This window comes from Nannobrachium achirus (genome assembly GCF_963921795.1).
Source record: "Nannobrachium achirus genome assembly, chromosome: 13".
Classification (NCBI taxonomy): domain Eukaryota; kingdom Metazoa; phylum Chordata; class Actinopteri; order Myctophiformes; family Myctophidae; genus Nannobrachium; species Nannobrachium achirus.
In genome coordinates, this window is record NC_137833.1 from 47,484,812 (window position 1) to 47,508,764 (window position 23,953).

The 23,953-nt window shown below is 43.3% G+C and overlaps 2 protein-coding genes across 2 annotated transcripts; one reads left to right on the forward strand and one right to left on the reverse strand.

The window, feature by feature from the left end:
- Window positions 1-1,872: 1,872 nt before the first annotated feature.
- LOC308297394 (solute carrier family 23 member 2-like) lies at window positions 1,873-3,798 on the reverse strand (the record flags this gene model as incomplete). Its single annotated transcript, XM_080740804.1, has 1 exon — window positions 1,873-3,798. The coding sequence occupies one exon, from the start codon at window positions 3,796-3,798 to the stop codon at window positions 1,873-1,875; it is 1,926 nt and encodes a 641-aa protein (XP_080596930.1).
- Window positions 3,799-11,096: 7,298 nt separating this feature from the next.
- On the forward strand, window positions 11,097-23,612 carry slc25a28 (solute carrier family 25 member 28). The gene is made up of 4 exons (XM_080740452.1): window positions 11,097-11,714; window positions 18,307-18,535; window positions 19,844-19,900; window positions 21,183-23,612. The coding sequence occupies exons 1-4, from the start codon at window positions 11,232-11,234 to the stop codon at window positions 21,734-21,736; spliced, it is 1,323 nt and encodes a 440-aa protein (XP_080596578.1). The 5' UTR covers window positions 11,097-11,231; the 3' UTR covers window positions 21,737-23,612.
- Window positions 23,613-23,953: the final 341 nt, after the last annotated feature.

Here is a 23,953-nt window from a genome sequence, read left to right on the forward strand (position 1 = left end):
ATGTTTCAGTTAAAAAAAAGAAAAAATCCGATCAGACAGATCTTTAGATATTGGTACAAAGTTCATGTAAAAAAGGTTCTGTGCACGTGACACGAAAATCCCAGGATAAAAACGGGTTTAAGTATTTTACAAACTGCTCAAAATGGCGGAAAATCTAATGGCGGAGCTTACTTGACAAAGACACAGATGTGTTCCTCTTCAGTCAAGGCACGAGGGTAAGGAAGTTGCATGTCTTCAAGCCAAATGAAGCATGACTTATGCCCGTTTCAAGTTTGAATATTCAAACGTTTCGTATAGCACCCCCCTTTGGCCAACTGGAATAAGATTGGTTTCAATGATATTTGGACTAACCCTCTACATCTTTGCCAAATGTCATGAACATGTGACTTTGCATGTATGATTTAGAGGCAGAAGAATAATTTGCATAAAACTGCAATATTAATTTAATTATTAAAAAATAATTATTTCACATACAAACTTCTCCCCCATAGTCTGAGTAGATATTGGTCAAAATTTCATGTGAAAAAAGTTTCATGCAAATTACACGAAAATCCCAGAAGATAGATATTTACTGTTTTTCATATAATTCACAATGGTGGGAGATCTAAAGGTCAGAGGTCAAAAGTCAGAGTGGCAAAGTTGTTCAGCATGAGAAGACGCACATGTGTGTCTAGGTTATATGGCTGTATGTCAAACAGAGCACGAGCTATACCTGTTAAAAGTTTCAGCACTTTCAAAGGCTTCCTACAGCGCCACCCTTTGGCCAATCTCAAAGAAAAGTAATATACAACGTCTCCACAGTAAGCTGCACACATTAACGTTTGAATGGTGTTTTTCGGTATAAGTATGTAGGAGTAGATAGGTGCCAAAGTTTTTTAGGAGATTTTGATATAGATGATAGATAAATAATGAGGATAACATAAATGTGCTCGCTTTCAGCAAGCCCACAATAAATGAAAAATCCAAGAAATTCCACAAATTTGAAAACAATTTTGTTTAAGAAGTATTGAAAACATTTTTAATCCCAAATCCACCATACCCTAGGCTGAGTATAGTCACATCGATGACGTTGTGATGTAGTTCACAGGCTCAAAGGTCACATTAGGCCTGTAGTTATTATTAGCATGGTTGCCATTATAGGCAAAACACTATTGTTCTCAGTCCGACTCCAAGGATATTTTGCCAGCAAAGTGAACCTGTGTTTTGTCTTTTGACTGATGTTATCCGGCTTGTAAGGCCAGATATCTTGTACAATATAATGTCCAATCAGACAGGATTGGTCATGCTTCATTTGACATCACAATATATAATATAAATGGGAGGGAATGGTAAGACGTAATTCTTATAATTACTGTCAGTGCAACCACACTCGCAATTTCCCATGAATTGCACCTTTTTCTAGTTTATTAGTGTGGTTGCTTTAGGCAACACACTGTTGTTCTAGGTCCGAGAGCTTTTATGTGAACCTGTTTTTGTTAACCTTTTTAAATTAAGTTATCTGGGTAAGGCCATGATATCTTGGACAATAGTACTGTCCAATCGGACAGGATGGGGAAATCTCACTATTTCTACGTCCCATTATTTCGACTATGGGTGTCGGCAGGTTAGCTACTCACCAGCATCAGTGTTACTGAGGTTAGGGTTAGGTTTAGGCATGAAGGTTGACATTCACCAGCGTCGGCAGGTTAGCATTTCACAAGGCTAATGTAATGTTCACGCACGTCGAAATACTGGGACGTAGAAAAAATGTTGTCAAAATATCGACAGGATTGGTCATGCTTCACTCAAGTTAGTGCAACCACACTTATCCATAGAATCCACAAAAACACGCGTTCATTTCCACCCCTTCGCAACTCCCATCTATTTTCTCTGCTACAACCCACTCTCTCCCTCCTCTCCCATGCTAACCCTTACTTCCCCAGTTTCTGCTTGTCCTGTCCCGGCTGTCCGGCTGGCACAGGCCCCCTGTAGTGTCCCCCACCGGTACCCTGTGAAGGTGGGGCTGATTGGGAAGTACTGGAAGACTCTGTGTCTGCGGATAAAATCCATGCCGAACGGCAAATCGTAGGATCTCATCCCCTCCAGCTCTGTGGCTCCGGCCCCAGAGCTGCGCCTCAGCTTCGTGATCCCACGCTCCTCCGGAGAACCCGGGATGGTGTTGTCCAGAACAAACGCAATGGAGCCGCCAACGAACATGGCAGTGGTCAGCAGCACGTTCAGCACCTGGTCTATCTCCACTATGCCGGTGACCAGCGGGTTCTGTCTGAGGTAGCTCGGGAGCATAAGGCCAAAGAATATGGAAAAGCCCAGGACGAAGAGGTTCCGGGACGAGTTGAGGTCCACGAACTGCAGATTGGACAGCCCCACCGCCGTGATCATGCCGAACAAGGTACAGAACAGCGCGCCCAGGACAGGGTCGGGCAGCGAGGCAAACAGTGCGCTGAATTTACCCACAAGCCCTAGCAGCAGCGTTATGGCCGCCCCGTACTGGATCACGCGTCTGCTGCCCACCTTTGTGAGTCCCATTATGCCTATATTAGGACTGGAGGAGGTGGAACCGTTGCCTGTGCCAAACAGGCCATCCAGCACACAGGACACGCCCTCGAAAAATATCCCCCTGTTGATTGCGTGGATTGGGGGTGGAGGGGCACAGGAGAGACGCGCACATGCATAATAATCTCCAATAGACTCGATCATGCTCGCCACCACCGCACTCATCATGCCAATCACCCCCGCGGCCGTAACTGTTGGGACGCCCCACTGAAAGGGATAAGGGACCATGAACCATGGTGCAGCCGCCAAGATGCCCTGCCGTGCGTCCGTGCGGGCGTGGTAGCCGTATTTATCCTTCTCTGGCGGGAAAACATCGGTCACTGTGAAAATGAAACACAACCCCCATGACACCAGGATGGCCATGATGATAGGAAACATCTTGAAGACCTGTAGCCTGTAAGAGGTCCATCCTCTGTTGGCCTTGTAGACTGGAAGAGGCAAATGAACGTTTCTGGCATACTGGGAAAACAGCAGCATCAAGAAGATAGTCAGCATAGCCATACCCCAGTGTTTGCCGGCCCGCTCGCCTGCAGACTGGAAGCCAGACAGGCCAATGAGGGCCACAGTAGGAGTGATGGTCAGGGGTCCAAGGTACTTCAGCAGTACCCCCGGCAGGCCCAGCGCTCCAATGCACACCTCGATCATTGACGACACGATGATGGCCCCTTGGATCTCTCGCATCCTGGGGTGCCAGATGTGCTCTGTGTGCATGAGCTCTGTGCTATTCAATAGCGGAACCACTGTATCGTCACACTTCCATTTGTCTTGGGACAGAATGGCCATGGCCGGGGCCAGAAAAGCAAAAGCGCTGGCCTGGAAGAGAGGCAACCTGCAGCCCAGCGTAGTCTGGAGAAGAGTGGTGATGCCCACACAAAAGAAGATGGTCCCTATGAGCTGGCTGGTGGCCCACTGGTCAAAGCCCACACACATGGCCTCGGCCAGGAGGAATGGAACAACGATGGTACCGCTGAAGCACGTCAGGTAGTGCTGTAGACCTAGTAACACACACAGGTACCAGGGTGGGCTGTCCTCTATTGTGTAGATCATGTCCATCCTCCTGGCATCCATATTGTCTGTGCTGTCCAACGTTCCAGACCTTGAGCTCTTCTCAGCTACTTGGCTATCTTTAGCATAGACTGCCACCAGCTCGGTGTCCTTATCCTGATCTCCACTGGTCTCGGCCACGCCATTCACCACCAGCGGGATGGAATAGAAATCAGCACCGTGTTCTCCGTCTCCTGCCATTTACTTAGACTGTGAGATTATGGGAGCACAGATACCGTTTGAAAGAGGTCTGCAGAAATCCAGTATCCTCAGGCCCAGTTATTCATAGAACACCTTTTTTCAGCAGATCGTACGGGGACGGTAAAATGCCCTTTCATCAGACACAGTGTTAGGCTTGCTCACAGTGTCTATCAGTAGGCAAAAGCACCTCCACAATATACTTTTCGCATGCGCTAGTAAAGTATTTTAACTCATTTTAGTCATATGTCATGAATAATTATGTCACAGACAACTGACGTCAGATGACATACGTAACAGGCTGGCCACACATCCATTATCTACTTTCAAGCTACACCATAGGCTACTGATATCCACATGATTTGATTATTTTATTCTGAGTATAATTCAAACCTTTGGAGCTTCTAAACTTAGGAGCATTTCTATATGTCCCTTAGGGCCTAAATAGACATGGGGCTGATTGTGCAGGGAAGCCACACCGTTATTAGATCCTGTCTTGTTTTAATAACAAGACATGATCTGATAACAGTCACGTCAGTACTATGATGTCATTCATCCTCAACAATTAGGTTCTAAGACAAAATCAAACACTTTTGATGAAGAATCTTGAAAATGTTCAAGAAGTCTTAAGCTAAAATGTTGATAATTATAAAAGGTTTTGCCAAGTGATCTTGAACTGTATATGTCTCATTAAAACCAACACTATTGTGCCTGTAATTTTCCAACTTACCACTTGGAGGAGTAGTTATACCATAAACCGAGTTTCCAGACAATAGTTGTCACAGCCTGCCTGTCACATAATAATAATTTAGTAATTGAAACCACTGCAGTAACCTACAAAAGCAAAAGCAAATCTACAGTAGCAGGTTTATTGTTTGTTGTCCAAGAATTATGCTGCATTTCGGTTTAACTTGGCAGAATTTTATTCAGATAACATTTGCAATACTTGTATGGAGGTGATCAAACGTTGAAAAGTATTGATCCTTATTTTCATAGAAACATTGTTACTGGTAGATCAAAATTCACACCTAGTGTGAAGTGAGTGGAGCTATTTATGAGTTCATTTCATTCCGCGAACCTTGGCCAATGTGACCTGGGCGTACAACAAACTTGGAGTGCTTTGTGCTAAGATGTACAGTAAGTCAGATATAGGCCTGATGTAGAGCCTGGACAAAGCCAGATGTTAGAGCTTAGCTCCTTCCAGGAGCACCGCTCAAAAATAGATAAAACAAGATTTCATATTAGGTGATCAAACGTTGAAAAGTAATATCGTTGATTGATCCTTTTCTTAGAAACATTGTTACTGGTAGATCATAACACCTTCTGTTGAATAGGTGTTGGAAACTTGGGCACAATCCCAATACTTGAGTCCAAGTATACTTCATACAAATATTTTTTACAAACAAAAGTATACTCTTCATCAAATATTACTCTCTCTCTCTCTCACTCATACTGAGAAAGTGCTCAGACAGATTTATATTTGAATGAAAGCACAAAATATTAGTATTGGATTTTATATCATTGCGGTGTTCGTTTCAATGCACCTCCTAACTCTCTGAAAGACCCAATGAATGCTGCTTGTAGAACCCCAAAGCCTAGAAACGCCTATAGAAACGTCAGCATAGAAATACAATAGAACCTTACACACACAGAAACGCGTGCGCTCGCACGTTTGCGCGCGTGCACATGCACATGTGCATGTGTTTGTGTTTGTATGCCTGTGTCAGACAGTTGAATTGCTTTAGAAAATGTAAAAACATTTTTAACCAAGAAAAGCCTTCAAACAAGGAACTACACTAATTTGTTTTTGAGCGGTCCTCCTGGAACAGGAGCTATTAGCTCCAACATTTGGCTTTGTCCGGTCAAAAACCGTGTTCAAAAATGTCCGGGGCTTAAGTAAACTGAAGCGCGGGCTACATCAGGCCTAGATATGGCCTACATCCTGGCACAAACGGCTCTAAGTTTGTTGTGTAAAATGCCTGGTAAAAAACTGGGGGGAAAAATGTGTTAAAAAATCACACCCGTGTGAACTGAGCGGTGGTCGGTGTGTGTGTGTGTGTGTGTGTGTGTGTGTGTGTGTGTGTGTGTGTGTGTGTGTGTGTGTCTCTGGCCTGAACAACAGCGCCCCTCCCTTAACATGTGTGGTCAGAAAAGGTACTGCAGGCTCTGCAGGCTACATACAGACACGGACACACGCACACACACACGCACGCATACACACACGGCCACGTATAGGAGACGGTGTAACCACCGCTCAAAAATGTCCAGGGTGTCCTGGGGCTTAAGTAAACTGGATTCTGGCCTACAGTACATCTGAGCTAGATACAGTATGGCCTACCCTACATCTTGGCACAAACGGCTCAAAGTTTGTTGGACGCCCAGGGTCCCATTGGCCAAGCTTCGCAGGATGCGCTGGGATTGGCTAGCGGGACACTTGATGAAATTAACTCATATATATATAGCACCACTCACTTCAAACTAGGTGTGATTTCAATATTTTTGAGTGGTGCTAACCTCTCCTACATCTGCCTTTTTCTGTATGTAAGTTTATGTCCCGTGTCTGTATATATGTCCCGCCCAATCCCACATTGGCCAAGCTTCGCGCCAACTTGCAGCTTGTGCACTCACCCACGCACATACAGACAGCAATCATCACCCTACTTGCACGCTCTGCTGGTGAAAGTAACTAGAAAGATGCAATTATGGGAAATTGCAAATGTGTTTGCTGTGACGTGAGTCAAGAGGAATCCGCTGGGAATTGTCCTACAATACATTTATATTATATATTGTGATGTCAAGTGAAGCATGACTTAACTTTTCTGTTATGCAGCCGTCCAACCCAGATAACATTACTCAGAAAGTTTAAAAAACAACAGGTTTGTTTGCTGGGAGCAACACTTTGATGGCAAAGGATTCTCAGACCGAATGCAATAGTGTGTTGCCTATGGCACCCACACTAAATCAAATACTAAAATAAGTACAGTAAATGTACTTTGTTACTGTCCACCACGGTGACTAGGGTCGGGTAGGGTGTGACGTAGGCTACCGACCGTACATGCATAAGCTATCTCATAATAAGGGCCCATCCTGAGAGTGTTACATTGGGGCTCTTAACACAAAATGGGTTCCTAGTGCTATTATTGAGGATGTCTAATTATCCCTGGCCACTGTTTTAAGTGGTTCAGTGCCTGCACTTTAATACGATAAGAGACCATAGATCTTCCTGTCATGGAGCTAAGCAGCACCTGGAGAGAGCACATGGGAGCCAGTCTCCTGACAATTAACCACTTAAGCCCTATTTCGTTGCTGTCAGGTGGAAACCTTGTATGTCCAAAACCCTTCCTTCCTTTTTTAATTATTGTTTTACAAACAAAATAGTGAAGATTGTTGATTAGCTATTTTCACAACTTTTTGTGCAACACTCTACAATGAATGAAGTAGGCCATTGTACGAAAAAAGCGTTAAAAAGTTGAAATATGGAGATATGAACTTTCTGCCCAGCAACGATTTAATACTTTAAAAAATAGCGGAAATGGCTATACAACTTTTGCTAATGTTTGCCTATAATTTAAAACAGGGACGCCATATTGAAAGTGGTGAAGGAAGGAAGGAAGGAAGGAAGGAAGGAAGGAAGGAAGCAAGGAAGCAAGGAAGGAAGGGTGTTAACTAGTTTGTAAAGCAAACAACCAAACACAGCAGAACATAAGCAAGTTACGTTCCCATTTTCTATCCGTAATAGTGTGAATTTTCTGCCATGTTTTGCTTAGCCGGTGTAAAACAACTCCTCAGGCCTATTATGGATGGTGCACTCTCTAAGGAGAGGGGATGAAGTGAGGTGTGATTGGGTTTCCAGCCAGACCGAACATGCCTCTCCCTTGGTGTAATTAGAGTAGCATTAGTTTCAGGGAAGAGGAATCATCCAGGCTATGCTGTCTGCCTCCTTTTCCTTAAGGAACGTCTGTGGATGACGCGCAATCAACCTTAACTAGATCAGGAGCAGGAGATTTTGTTCTTGTAAGCAGAAATTAACACTTCATTCCCCTTTGTCGGCAGAAATTCAACACTGCGCCCCTTGAAGGCCCTCCCAGGCAATAAAGGGGGAAATCGAATTATGTTAAAACAGCTCCGGACCAAAACACAATTACCTAATTTTCTGGAGAAATCACCCTGTTTCCCTCCAGGCAGAGTGGTATACTTAGCCTGGAGACAATAATCTGAGGACTCTTGTAGAGAACAGCATTCTCATCTCTCTCTCTCTCTCTCTCTCTCTCTCTCTCTCTCTCTCTCTCTCTCTCTCTCTCTCTCTCTCTCTCTCTCTCTCTCTCTCTCTCTCTCTCTCTCTCTCTCTCTCTCTCTCTCTCTCTCTCTCTCTCTCTCTCTCTCTCTCTCTCTCTCTCTCACACACACACACACACACACACACACACACACACACACACACACACACACACACACACACACACACACACACACACACACACACACACACACACACACACACACACACACACACACACACACACACACACACACACACACACAATTCAATTCAATTCAAAAGGACTTAGGTATTGGCATGGGAAACATGTTTACATTGCCAAATGTAAAATAAAGGAATCAAGCAAAGAAATGTTTGTAGCCTACAGAATTGATTGATTGATTGATTGAAGACTTTATTAGAAGTTTGCATAGGAAAAGGTTCAGTTTCGGTACAGTTCACACATGGTCAACTAAAAGGAGATCCTAGAAAAGCACTTGGCTTATTTACACAGGAAACCATTGAAGTATCTCATATAACATTGAATGACAGACGGATAGAACACAGTATGCAGTAGATATAGTCAGGAAAAAAGGAAAATTTAAATAAAAAAACTGTGCAAAAATATATCCACCTGTTTCCGCGAGAATTTACTGTAGCATTATTTGCAGGACACTTCCGGTTAACAGCAGACATACACACGTCGCGTTGCAGATGCAACCGTTGTGAGCTTGTAGATCACTCCCGGCTGCGGCGCCGAAAGCTGCCTGCACATTCTGCGCAATGCACGATGAAATGTTGGAAAGTTGTGGATACAGTAGGTAAATACAAAGAAGGGTCAGGGGAGGGTAAGGCTGGGGTTATTACCAGTTGTGAACGGCTGCCGCCTGTAAGTGGTTTTTCAGGGCGATTTTAAAGGATGCTAGGGATCCACACTCCTTTAAGGCCTTCGGTAAGGCGTTCCACATTTTGGTGGTATAGCAGAAGAACGAGTTTGACCCTTTGATTGACTTGACTCTGGGTTGAACGTGATCTGTGGCGCTGTCTCTGGTTTTGTAATTGTGGACGTCCTTAACATTTTTAAAGTATTTTGACAGGTACATGGGTATCTTTGTGGTGTAGTCTATCTTGTACACCAGGCCCATTGCAAGTTGCTGTACTCTGTCATCTACTCTGAGCCACCCCACTCTTCACTGGTGAGTAGCGGTGAGGTGAGTCTGATAGGGAAGGTTAAGCAGGACCCTAATTAATTTGTTTTGGGCTGTTTGGAGCTTAGTTTTCAGGGCTTGTGGGGCTTGTGGGACTAGAAAAAATTCAAACCCCCAAATTGTGCTTTTGCTAACTTACTACAAAACATAGAAGTCTCCCTGCTCTTCTATGTCTCAATAGAAGAGCAGGGATACCAAATACAATCACCACTTATATTGTATTACGTAGCTTCTATCAAAATCAACTTTTTTGACAGATTGGACAAAATAGCATTTTATTCACTAAAAGAATACACAAGCTTTAAGTTAAAGTATCAAAATACTACAACATTTTTTAAATGAACAAAAGTCACGAAGATGTATTTAAAGTACCAAAAGTATAACCCTTAAAAAGAAAATCATATCAGTGTGAACTGAGCGTTGGTGTCATTTCATTTCAATGTGTGTGTGCGTGCGTGTGTGTGTGTGTGTGTGTGTGTGTGTGCGTGCGTGCGTGAATACGTACATGCGTTTGTGCATGCATGTACATTTCAAGGCTGCTCAAAGCACCTCTCTGGTCACCCAGAGATATTGCAGGCCAGGCTCCAGGCTACAGACACACACGCATAGATGCATACACACACAGTCACGCTAAGGAGACAGTGTGACCACTGCTCAATAACAGGATCTACAAACTCACAATGCATCGCAAACTCTCAAATCGGTTATTTTCCAATAATAAAAGTATAAAATAGGGTTTAATTGGTTAAATTATGGTTTGTAAATAATGTAAACCTACAAGGTAACTAGTAGTAGGCCTCGGAAAAATACCTTCTGAGATGTAGTGGAGTAGAATTATAATGTATATGAAGAAATGGACATGCTTTAAGTAAAGTAAAAACATCTAATGTGTTTTCAATCACAATACTTCAGATAAATGTACTTACTTTCCGTCACTAATGATTAGTAGGCTGGCTCTCTCTGCCCTAGCTGTCGCCTGGCTATAAAGATGTTATGACGCAGAATGAACACTTGGAGGTGCCTTCCTCATTCTAGCTCTATCTGCATAGTGCAACTGAGGCCTGTAGTGGAGTCAAGGTTAGAAGAGGTCAAAAGACTAACCTGAATACACAAAACATTAATTGTTTACTACTTAAGTTACAGAAGGCCATGACACTTTGGGAACCGGTGGTGTGGTGCATGGTTGTGTTTCCGCTTGCTTTAATAGTAAATATTTATCAAATAAATAAAATAACGCCTAGTATCATTCTGTAGAAGTCTTTTTTGTCTGCTCTTTGTGCTCATTTCATTTCCTTTTTTTACAACTTTATTGTGGACCTAATCTCTGCTTAGATAAGACATCAGACCAACAGTTGTGCTGTTAACTAGTTGGCCCAAATTCCTGCTGCTTGAGTGGCATTGCTATTATCCAATGACATTTGTAGCTGTACTAGCACTAACCAATCCGAATCCAATGCAGAATGTGTGTGTAGTAGCCTAGTGTAGCCTACATCATAGACTGTAGAAGGTACATCCAGTGTTGTAGGTCAGTGTATCGGCCTTGGCTGCTAGCAGTAGGGTAGATATTTTATTTTTGGCAAGCGACACCGCACTGCGGAGTAATATATATTTATTAAAAAAACTATTTGGACTGAACTGGACTGGAAGCAATTATCTTTGCAATTATCATATCCGGCCTGGAGCGGAGACGGAAACGACCTATGTGATTGATTGAAGTGTATGGACATTTCCGGGTGCAGTGGGCGGGCTCTACGACCGGACATCCGCGCTGCTATACTCGGAAATGGCTTGAGACAGCAGGTTCTGGAGTGTTTGTGTATGTACTATGTGTGGTATGTGTGCTGTGTGGAGAGATGGCAGGCGGCGGCAGCAGCAGCAGAGCCGTGAAGGAGGATGTCGATGAAACTTATGAATCATAATAAACTCGCGACAAGAACCAAAGACTTTAACCCGTCATCGGACGGTCTCTAATGGACGCGGACGCCTTCGTGAGGCGGCGGCGGCGAATAACGGCGGCGGAGGACGAGGCACCACCGGGTCCGGCGGGGGCCACCGGGACGACCGGCTCGGACTGTGACCCCCCGCGGGTCGCCGGTGCCTCCGCCGGGGCAGAAGTTCGATGGCTCCTCGGGGGAGGAGGAGGAGGACGAGGACTGTGGGGAGTCCCTGAAAGAAGGAGCGTGTTGTTGTCACCGCCACCTCCTCTTCGGCTCGTCGGAGGAGGAGAAGGAGTGGGAGGAAAGCTGCAGAAAGTTCATTTTAGTTGCACCGGTTCTTCTCCCCTCCGGCTGGGAGAGGAGGTGGTCCACCGGGACTGCAGTGGCGACGGCGGCGGCGACGAGCCGGACTATGAGGGTCTCCCCGTGGGAGCGTCCAGCAGCACGCACATGCTGGCCGGGGCCGTGGCCGGCATCATGGAGCACTGCCTCATGTTCCCCATCGACTGTGTCAAGGTAGCGTTCCATGCTAGCGGCGGCTAACGCAGAGCTAGAGTGATGGTGCTGGTTGGTTCAGTCTTGAACTGTAGGCTACGCCAGTCAACTGTCATGATTCTGCTGGTCTAAACTGTCAGTTGGTGTAAAGTAACTAAGTGCATTTACTTTAGTACTGTGCATAAGTAACATCTTTAGGTATTTGTACTTTACTTGAGTATTTTCCCATTTCCAATACTTTTACTTGTACTCCACTACATCTTGGATCCAAATATTGTACTTATACAGTTTACTCCACTGTCAATTATTTGAACACTTCCATTACCAGTTAGTTTGTAGATTGATATTATTACAAAAGAACATACATTAACCACTTCAGCCCTATATACATTTCAGCCATTTGAAAATGTCAGATCTACAAGCTCACAAGATCTGTATTCATTTGAAAGCTTGAAATGAGTCATTCTGCATCATGGGTACCCTTTTACTTGAGGTAATGTAATATTGTATAGGCCTACCAATGTTTTTGTACTTTACACAATGGGAGTACTTTTTCCCCACCACTGGTTCTGTCTAAACTGTGCAGTCAGTGGTGTCGGAGTTAGCATTGGTTCTGGAACTTCTGGCTGATCTAAACCTATAATGGTCTAAACTCTGTTAGCTTAGCGCAACTACTAGCCTGCTTTGCTAAATAAACACAGTGCATGGGTGCAAGGTCAGTGCACCACACTGTGCAGCCTTGAGTGTTAGTTGAACTCTGAGAGGGTACAAATAGAGGGTCAATTTAGGTCACATTTGTACCGTCCCCTCTAGAGTTAATCACACATACCATAAGGGTCCATTTGGTACCATTTTGCAGAAAGGGCAAATTTTAAGGAAAAATAAGTATCAGACTACACTTTACAACTAACCATTTAACCCGATATACTTTGTTTACCTCGGTCTCCCAGGGATCTAAACTTGGCCGCCTTTCCCTCTACAACAAATCTTGAGACAATCTGCAAGCTCATCGCAGAGTTTTTGCCAATTTTCAACAAATGTTTGCCTATTATTACATTGATTAGGGACGCTATGGTTGATGTGGTTGAGCATAAAAAGAGACAAATAACACACATAATCACATATATTAAATTGCACTAAAGCAGGCATAATATTAGTTAAATGATTTTATGATATTGAAAAGAACTACCAAAGCAAATTACATCACTTGTTGCATGTCAACACCGGTCATCAGTTGATTGGGAACTTCTGGGAAGTCAGACTTTAACATGTTAATTTAATGGCCCATTCGGTTTCATTTCAGAGTTGAATAACATTAAGGATTTTACCTTGTAGATCAGACCTGCAAACCCCAATGATATCTTGAGAGTGTACAAAATGGAACCAAATAAACCCTTATGGGGAGAGTTACAGACCCCTAAAGGGCCCATTTGGTTCAACTACCGGTATCAATCATTTGACCGGGAACCCCCCCAAGGACCCCACTTCTGAGAACTAACTGTCATAGGCACAACAGGAAGGCACACATGCCTCAAGACAGTCATGCAGCAGCAGCATCATTAGTACATTGTGCATGTGTTTTGATTTGGTGATTCCAAACACCTGCCATTGGTGAGCGATTGAGAATGACCCCCTCCTCCTCCTCCTACGAAAGAAAACAGGGCTGTCTTCTTCTCTGATAAGTTTATTTAAAAACAAGTCCAAAAGTTTGGTGACGGTCTTGGGAGGCATGCAAGTTATGCTCACATGCAAGTCATGCCGTTTGAAAGGTGGCCAGCTTTAACAAAATGTATCCCTGTTGGTAGCTAGAAGCGGCTAGTCAGGGGGAGGAGGTGCCCTCATTGGAAATAGGCCTATATATTTGCAATCACTGGCCTTGTAATATGATGTTGTAGGCATCCCCTCATAGTCAATTAATCCAGTAATCAGTCTTTTTGGTTGTTAGACCAAGACCAACACTTTGTTAATTGACATTAAAAAGTCAACTATTCCATCTCTTGTAAACTCTACTAGATAATAACCCTTTAATTCTACCAGCATACAATCAGTTGATTGTATGCAGCTGCACAGTTTTGTAGATTTGTTGATTGAATCAGCTAATCGATGTGTCAACAAATTCCTATGACTATATTAGTCGACTGAGAAGTTGAACGTCTTAAGTTACTTGAGGCCTGTGTTGAATTTAATTCAACCAAAAGCAGGGGGTGCTGCTGTATTGCCTCTGTATGTCTGTTTCAGTGGTAATGAATAACACCATTATAAGGCAGGGTGGTCAGCTGCCTGTGTCATGCTGGTGAAGCTGGATTCATCGATGTGCCTGTCGTTTGTTGTCTACCCTCTGTTACTTAAAACCAGTCTTCATCCAGCCAGAGTTCATTGTGGTGGTTGTCTTAGGTTGTATCATTTACTAATCTAGATGGCATCACATTCAGCTGTCCGATAATGTAGTTTTGGGTCAGATAGATATTTTCTCGAAATCAAAGAGTTGTACCCACCCACATGGCAGTGACTATGGTCAGAAAATGGGTAGACCGTTACAACAGAATTATATGAGCCTAAGTTGGAATGGAAGCTTAAAAAGAATTGAGGAACTTTCAGGAGAGAGAACCCCACCACTAAGATCATTTATCAGCTTCTTAATGTATAGTGTTCCAGTTACATTTAATTTTTATTATTTATTTTCTTGCACGCTTCATCATTTTGTATGAAATTGTATTTTCTGTATACTAAAAAGCTAACCTCTTTCACAGTGTTTTCTCACCAAGGAAAAAACGTGCCTGGCGACAGCGCATCCTACAGTATCTACAGTATCTACAGTACAAACTCTCATCATTTCAATCCCACCGTTTCTTTGCAAAAACACATTTCTTTTAGAAAACATTTGTATTCTTGTTTGCTCCTAGTTTTATTGTTTTTAATGTGTAAATATGGCACTTTATTATGGGGAAAAACGGATGTATTTTCCTTTTTTAAATCGCTAAAATAGCGCATTTTTGAACACATTTCCTTAACGGTTAACGGTTAATTAACTGATAAGGCCTTACGGTTATCGGTTAAGAAAAAATCTCCATTTGGCCATCCCTAGTTGTATTTACTAAAAGCTGTCTTTTCAACCAATCACGAAACTGTTTCGATGCCCTGGAAATGTAAACAGATCTGCACGGCATCAACAGATATTACTTCCTGTACTTCCGCTTTGACACTTTGTGTAGCAGTTCTTGTCCAGCATTGTAAAGTGCTGGAGAGACGGGACGGGAGAGGCCTGTTACTGAACAAACAACACTCTGTAGCAATGATTACTATCAGAATATATTGACAAAAAGAAAGGGGGGAAAACATTTACACCCCCTTTTAAAGATTTGTTTTTTTTGAGGGGGAGGGGGTTATGCCTTTATTGGATAGGACAGTAGACTGACAGGAAATGGAGGGAAGAGACGGGGATTGACATGTGGCAAAAAGGTCGTCCGGATCGGGAATCGAACCGGCGACACCGCAGGCATCAATGCCTATCTGGCAATTCCTATGTGGTATGTGCCTGAACCAGTAGGCCAGCGGGCGCCCCTACACCCCCTTTTAAGATATATGTTGTTTCATCATCACCTTATTTAGGTTGTAGGCCCAGATTCACATAACATAGGTAGGTATAAGCAACAGGAATGGAATTTTTCCATGGATTAATAAAGTCAAGGTTGTGTGGGGCCAAAGGTTGTGTGGGGCCAATTGCATTTCTTCTAGGAAAGTGATATTGTTCATTTACATTCAGTGCAAAGGTCCTTGCTGGGTGGGACCCCTCAGGATATCGTCTCTGTCGGGTGGAAACCTCACATGTCCAAAAGTGTTACTTTTCAGGATTCAAGTTTAAAAAACTAAAAAAGTAGCAGATTTACAAGCTGAAAACGCATTGTTTCGAGCTTGTAGCTCTGCTACTTGTGATACATTTGTGTGGTCAAGTGTGATCAAGTAGGGCATTAATTCACGAAAAAACACAAAGTTAGAATATGGAGATAAGAGGTTTCTGCCCGACAGCAACGGTATGTAAACAACACCCATGTATGTACAGACCCACCAGCTCTACATCATGTGTTAGTCATGCAGCCAGCCCTATATTTTATTTATTTAACCGGTAAAAACACATTGAGACAAGATCTCTTTTTCTCTTCTCTCTTTCTCTTGTCTCTGTTATTAAACAGAGCAACTTCATTGTAAAAAAAACTCCATTGTAGATGGGCTATTTTCGGCATAGAGGTTAATCATTTTTCTCAAGCAAAATTCAACAGCCAATGCAGTTAATTGGGCAATGATAACAACACATTTGAAACTTTGCCCTTTTGGTTATAGTACAATACAATCTCTCACAAAACAACACACACACACACACACACACACACACACACACACACACACACACACACACACACACATACACATAGAGGACCATAAAAGACATTGCACAACATTTTTGACATTGCACTCCCTGGGTCTATGCAAGATGTTTTATAGAGGAAGTGGTTGATTACGCTTTATTGTAGGGCTTTATTGTAAGGCTATATTGAATCATTGTAGTAATGTTGTGATATGAGACTTGAGTAATTGTCTGGGATTTTGGATATATCGTTATATGGCATAAGTGTTGTCTTTTACCCTTTTTTTTTTAATTATTTGCCTTTCTCTACTTAGTTATTATAGGCATTACTGATGATTATTTATCTCATTAAAGTAAATATTTTGTAAATGCACCAATAGTTATCCCCACATTATCATCTCGATATCAATGTTTAGGTATTTGGTACATATTGACCATACCTGCTTTTAGAAAGCATTTTCTCATCAGCCATTAGAATAATGTGAAATACATGGATGTACAATCCTGTGTCGGTGAAGTTGCATAAAACTGCAGCCCTCTGCCTGAAATGTGAAGTGATGCAAAGTATACAGACTCCAATGTTAGTTCTCACTAGGCGCAGCATTCCACAGCTGTTGATTAGAATGATTTGGGGCCCCACACACACACACACACACACACACACACACACACACACACACACACACACACACACACACTGAGCACTGCAGGCAATGAGTGTATCCAATCAGGTGGAAGTCCTATGTTTCAAGTTATGTAGCTCAGGGCTGGCCACGTTAACCATATTTGGGGGAAAAGAAACTAGCAAACATCTTCACGGCCGTAACATCTTAAAAACGAGTGACATTTTGAAGTGCCAACCTATAATGTACTTGTAGATCTGCTAATTTAGCCCATTCCCGCCTAATGACATGCATAACTTAAACTTTGCATAAATAGGCTATGTCAGTGTTTCTCAAACGTTCAAATTTCAAGGTCTCCCCTTAACTCTGACAGTGTACAAATGGAAGCAAATGAACCAGTTAGGGTTCATTTGGTTCCATTTGTACATTGTCAGAGTTACAGACTTGTATGGGTCAATTTAGAACCCCCTAAAGGAACCCACAGAGTCCCTGGAATCCACTTTGAGAACCACTGGGCTATGTGAATCTCACACAGTTGGTGCATAATGTGACTGAGTGAGTATGCGTTCATACAATGTCTCGGTAAGAGACATTGATTGAGAGGGCTTTGCCTTAAGGTCAGCAGGAAAAGAGGCTTACAGGAAGTCAGCTTATGTCCCTCTTTGACCTTGGATATCGTTAACTTGTACTTCCTTCTATTCAGACCCACTCGCACCATGCAGGACACCTTGGTTCCTGGGATTTGGCCAATTCACTGAGACTACTCTAGCCTTTTTCCACACTTTTCCTTGGCACAATTAGTTCTAAATTGACCCATACAAGTCTGTAACTCTGACAGTAAACAAATGGAACCAAATGAACCCTAACTGGTTCATTTGGTTCCATTTGTACACTGTCAGAGTTAAGGGACCTTGACATTTGAATGTTTGAGAAACACTGACATAGCCTATTCATGCGAAGTTTAAGTTATGCATGTCATTAGGCGGGAATGGGCTAAATTAGCAGATCTACAAGTACATTATAGATTGGCACTTCACGATTACAAGTTCAAGTTGACGATTAATTGCGATTAACAGTTTGATTGTGTGTTAAATTGGCATTGAACATTGGAACATATTAATAAAAATGTTATTTCTTATTTCTTCGTATGTATGTCTTGTATGTTGTAGGCAAAACGAAGCAAAATGTTATTCCTTTTAGTCTTCGTAATCAAAAGTTACACAGGGCAGATATGACAAATAGCTTAAATATACAAATACATTATTGACATTCAATACTATTTTACATGTAAAAATAGCAGAAATAGCTGAATACAAGCTTACATTGCAAGCTTCTAAATCTGCTATTTCTACCTTTTTTTTAAATATATTTCAATATGTGTGAAAAATATTCAACTTGGAAACAATTAGATGATTGTGTAATGATTGCGACAGTCATAGTCACAATCGACAACAAGTGAACTGACCCATGTGTTACCCATGCCCCTGGCCCCTGTTAGTGCATGCTAGTTGCCTTAACCTTGTTCAGTTGACCTAGTGTTAATATGACCCTACAGCCCTCAGTGGGTGGTGAGAGAGAGCACGGCGATAACCGTGTGATCATGCGCTTTTCTCTCTCTCTCTCGCAGACGCGCATGCAGAGCCTCCAGCCCGACCCCGCGGCCCGCTACAGGAACGTGATGGACGCACTCCGGCGAATCGTGACCACCGAGGGCGTCTGGCGGCCAATCAGAGGGCTGAACGCGACGGCCGTAGGGGCGGGACCGGCCCACGCCCTCTATTTTGCCTGCTACGAGAAACTCAAAAAGACTCTAAGCGATGCTATACACCCAGGGGCTAACAGTCATTTAGCGAATGGTACCACAAAGCAGAACATATTGTATACTCTGTTTATACACACACACACACACGCACACACACACACAAATAGTGTCACGCAATCCTACAGCAGTTGTTACGGGTGTCTGAACTATGAGGTCACTGTTAGCCAGCCAGGGAGTTGATAACAGGGGACTGTAGGCCTGAGGTGACCCCACCCCCCCTACCCCTCAATACCAGCTCTCTGGCACTGCTGACTCGGCCTAATCCAAATATAGACTAGACACCGCCTGACCAGTATTTAAAAGCCTTGGCAGGCCATCAGAGGGGAATAAAGCCTCTCATAGCTGTGTTACGGCGTTAAGCTGTGGGGAAGTACCTGTGTCAACTATTGAGCGGTTGGTGAAGTTTGGTCTGATTTTGAGAATTTCGAAAAAATGCATCCGAAAGCCTGTTTTACATTGGCCACAAGTACAACACGTGAAACCTATTCTACCAAAGACTCTTCTTGGAAAACATGCTCTGGCCATCAACCTTTTCCTTATTCTGTGTTTTGTCCCTACTCCTCTCTCTCTCTCTCTCTCTCTCTCTCTCTCTCTCTCTCTCTCTCTCCCTCTTTTCCAGTAGGAGGCTAGGTAAGTTCTCTTGTCCCACCTGTCTGTCATCTGGTATCCTTCTGTTGGTGCTTTCTTTCCACCTCATGGATTTGTTTTGTCTCCCCAAGAAGTGATGAACATCTTTCTCCACTAGGTGTCTCTCTGTGATCAGGTTTAGTCCAACCTGGATAATTTCTGCCTGTTTCTACCAGTCTGTTTTGCCAAATATATCCATACTGCATTCAAATCTCTGAAACTGCACTGCCAGGCAGGCACCATAGGTGCAGTTTCCGGCTTAGGGTTAAGAGAGGGGGTTACGTTTAGGGCAGGTTCTAGAAATTCAATCCTAGCAGTGAAGTCTCTTGCTCTCTAGTGCAATACATACCGTGCAATACATCAGATGCATCACTTGAGAACATTTATGCCTATTGGGGAGGTAAGCTTTAAATACACAGAATTCATAGGGTAGCTTTTGCCACACTGCATATACGTGTGTAGCACTATATACTGTATAATCTCAAATCAGAACAATGATATTTAGTTTCAAAATCTTCAATTCTTAAAGTATCCCTTTAAGAATTGAGGAACAGTCTGTATATGGACATGCCTTGAAGCTTGCTCTTTGATTCCTTGTGTTATTAATAGACCTCTATTGATCGCTGTGTGGAATTCCAGGAAATGGTTATTGTAGTAATTGCCTGTCGTCCTCTTGCGGTGTTGTGATTTTATAAGGTGTGTTTGTGTGTTTCAGGAGCTGCAGGGTGTGTGGCCACACTGCTTCATGATGCAGCCATGAACCCATCTGAAGGTAAAGAAGACAAGACACTTGTTATAACACACACATATTTTCTTGTAAAATGAATGACCGGTAGGAGGAAGAAACAAAGGGAATGAGTAAAACCTTGGGTACAGGGCATATTGTCATTGTACGGCAGAGAACGAGATCAACGTTTGTCGTATGACACTGTCACGTAAAAATAGCCAATGTACGAGCTTGTAGATCGACTATTTGTGAAAGTAGGTTGTGGGTTTTATAAATATTTAGCCGATGGAAAATATTAAGTAGAGTTTATAGCTAAATCATAAGTACATTGTAGCCACTGGAACACAGGTTATTTAATTTCCATTTCCTGAAAATGTACCGTTTTGGTGCTATGTATTTAAGGTTTCCGCCAAACAACAATGATATTGTGTGCGTGTCTTTAAAAGACACCGAGCAAACATTCCTTCCCCACATGTTGAAAGTTGCAACAGAAATGCAGAAAGTTGCAGGTGCCGTTCCTGCTCTCTCTGCACTGAATGGCCTTGAGCCTGCGGTCTAGTAGTTCCTCTGCCACTTGTAAGCCATCTGTCCAAGAGTGTCAGTAGAACGGCATCAAGGACACAGAGTTCTACAGCTGGTACTGACTACTGTTGAACGGATACACTGCAACTCTGTCTCTCTTTCTTCCTCTTAAAATAAATGTGCCTGTAACCAGTGTTAATTACGTCGACTGTCGTCCATGATGAAAAATGTTCGTTGACTTCACAGATGAAGACTAAATAAAAACTAAGCTATGATGACTAAGTCTAAATATATTGTCAATTTTGTCAATAAATAAAAACAAGACTAATTCAGGGACTAGTGGAGAAGAGATCCAGTAGAGCTAATAAAGCATTTTATGTTTGGTTGGGTGTTGCACTCTGAAAATAACAGATCTACAAGCTCACACGCTGTTACACTGCGACACGTATTTTCAGCATGCAACAAAGTGTCAAATCTGCCACCAAGGCCTGTTTTTGTTGCCATTGCCAAAATCTTGGCAAAATTTGGTCAACTAAAACAAAAACATTTCAGATGATTTAAAAAAAATATGAGTATGACATAAATGACATTTCATTCAAAAGAAATTTGAATCTCAACACTGCGTCTAACACAAGAATGTTTGATGGCCACTAGGCCTATCTGCTTTCTCATGAATTTCTCTACCTTTTTTTTTTCCTTTCTTAAACAACGGATGGATGTGGTGATTGACACATCTCTGCCCTCTGCCCCACGTGCCCCATCCATCCATCCATCCATCAAACAACCCACAACATCCACGGCGCAGTGGTGAAGCAGCGCATGCAGATGTACAACTCGCCGTACCGCGGCGTGCTGGAGTGCGTGCGCGCCGTGTGGCGGACGGAGGGCGCCGCCGCCTTCTACCGCAGCTACACCACGCAGCTCACCATGAACGTGCCGTTCCAGGCGCTCCACTTCATGACTTACGAGTACCTCCAGGAGCTGCTCAACCCTCACAGACAGTACAACCCCTCGTCGCACATGGTGTCCGGCGCCCTGGCCGGGGCCATCGCCGCGGCTGCCACCACCCCGCTGGACGTCTGCAAGACCCTGCTCAACACCCAGGAGTCAGGGACGACGGGGACCGGGACGCACCACAGACACATTTCGGGCCTGGCCCACGCCTTCCGGACCGTGTACAGGCTGGGCGGCCTGCGGGGCTTCCTGAAGGGAGCCCAGGCCAGGGTCATCTACCAGATGCCCTCCACGGCCATCAGCTGGTCGGTGTACGAGTTCTTCAAGTATGGCATCACCAAGCACCAGCACGAGAAGAGGAGAGCGCAGCAGCAGCAGCAGCAGCACCGGGAGGCCGAAATGTAAGGCCGTCTTCTCTGTCTCACCGCCAGTCTGCTCTCATTAGAGAGCAAATGAAGTCAACTGCTCAGCTCAAAAGATTCAACCACTTCTTCAGCTGCCCCACCACACCTATCAGACAAAGCCAATAAGAAGGAGAGCCCCCCCACCCCGCCCTCCATGCTGTTGTTTAGTCACCTACATTCCTGCTGTGCTGTTGTTAAAAAGACTGGGAGTGGTTTAAATTTGTGTCTACGCAGACAAGCAGATGCTTCAATACGCAGTATTATAATGACATGATGTGACAATCCTATCGTATTTGGCAGTTATTATGTTCCTCAAAAAGAAAAGCTGAGGTTATGAATGAATATGAGCAAGCCACACTAGTTGGCAGTTGGAGAGGCTGCCAGCAGGTGGCAGTGGTGTGGCTTTTGTCAACGTTGCCTGCAATTCTGTGGGTTTTTCGCCTAACTGGCTGTTCTAGGATCAGAGTATAGGATTAGGATACCTCCCTATGAATGTGTCTCGCCTTTTTGGTCAGTATGAGAGGACCCCAAGAGCATGTGTAATAACTAACTAATAATGATCAAGGTCATGGATCATTTCATGATCTCTCCATCAAGCCATAACTGTCAGTTTACTGTTGTTCTCTCATGACATAATTGTATAGGAGACTGTAATCCATTACTCCTGGATGCGGTGACTTTAGAGATGTTTTTGTTGGGGGGGGTGGGGGCTTCAAAGACCTGTTTTCCTAGAATGGCATTTATAACATGAACAAAATCACTTTAACCCTTACATCCGTGTTGCCACACTGACACGCTCAAATCCATCCTGTAATTGTTGAAACAAATCCCAATATTTAACGTCTCATGTTTCAGCGTGACCGAATAGATGCGTGCGACCTTTAAAGTGTGTACATTCCGATTAATTAACTCTACTTATCAGAGGTCCTTTTTCAAGGAGTAGTTCACCCTCAAAATGACTTTTTTTCTATTGATTACTCATGCCATGGAGACTTGGGTTCATTAATATGTTTTTGTATTTGTCGCATTCCTAAGACAAAATTGTAGTAAATTTACCCCCATTGATTCCGGATGGGTACCCAAATGCATGGCCCTGGATGGGGACCCAAATGCATGGCACTAAATGGGGAAACCGTCAGGGTAAGTTTACTACATGTATAGTATAATACATTTTTTGGTCTTAGGAATGCGACAAAAAACTAAAAATATTATTGAACTCAAGTCTCAGTGGCGTGAGTAATAAATAGAAAAAAATGATTTTTTTTGGGGGGTGAACTACTTGCCATGCAGAGGATATCAAATATTCCATTATACTGTAACCTGTCAATTATAATAATGATGAATGATACGCATTAGATCTACAGCTGTCGGGTTAGAGATTAGGGTTGGGATTCCGGATCTTAACGATTCCCTTAACGGTCCGATTATTCCTTAACTGTTCCCTTTAACAATTCCTTTTGGGGGTTCCAAATGGTCCCTTACAGGTCTGTAACTCTGAGAGTGTACACATGGAACCAATTGGACCCTTACAGGTTCCATTTGTACACTCTCAGAGTAATGGTGGTCCTTGAAATGACAAAGTTTGAGAACCACTAGTATTGTAATTGCTTAGCAGACGTAAAGTCCACATACCAGCCTCCGACACTGTGATGAAACCGGTCCCGGAAACGGTTCCAAATGTGATGGAACCGATTCCGGTTCCTCAATGTTGAATCTGGTTCCTCCAGTTTCGGGATCCCAACCCTAGTAGAGACGTGAGCAAAAAGCTGTCATTCTTATTGATTTGTTGTCTGATTGTCCCCCAGCCCGACACTGCACTCTCTCTGTTCAATAAAGTCTGTGAGCTCTAGGCCACCGCGCCTCCTGCTCACGTTATGCAGGAAGCCTTGCCTGTCGTTGTTGCAGTTCACCAACGTGTGTCTTTTGGATGAAATGTAAGTTTGAACCACTTAAGACCTGACGGCCGATTGATTCTACAAGTAGTTGTTTGCACACTTCAAAGTTTAAAAAAAAAATAGATGTGCAAGCTCACAGCACGGCACAAAGTGACGTGCTGTGAGCTTTTACTCCTGCCAACTTGTACGTCTGCCAAAGCAAAAATCTAAAATGACACAGATGCTTTCCCGGTTTTAATGGGTTATGCCCTGCTTTCATACTTCGTAGTATGACGGTGTCGCGCCAAAAATAGCTCAAATAGACTATCTACTAGCTATCTGGC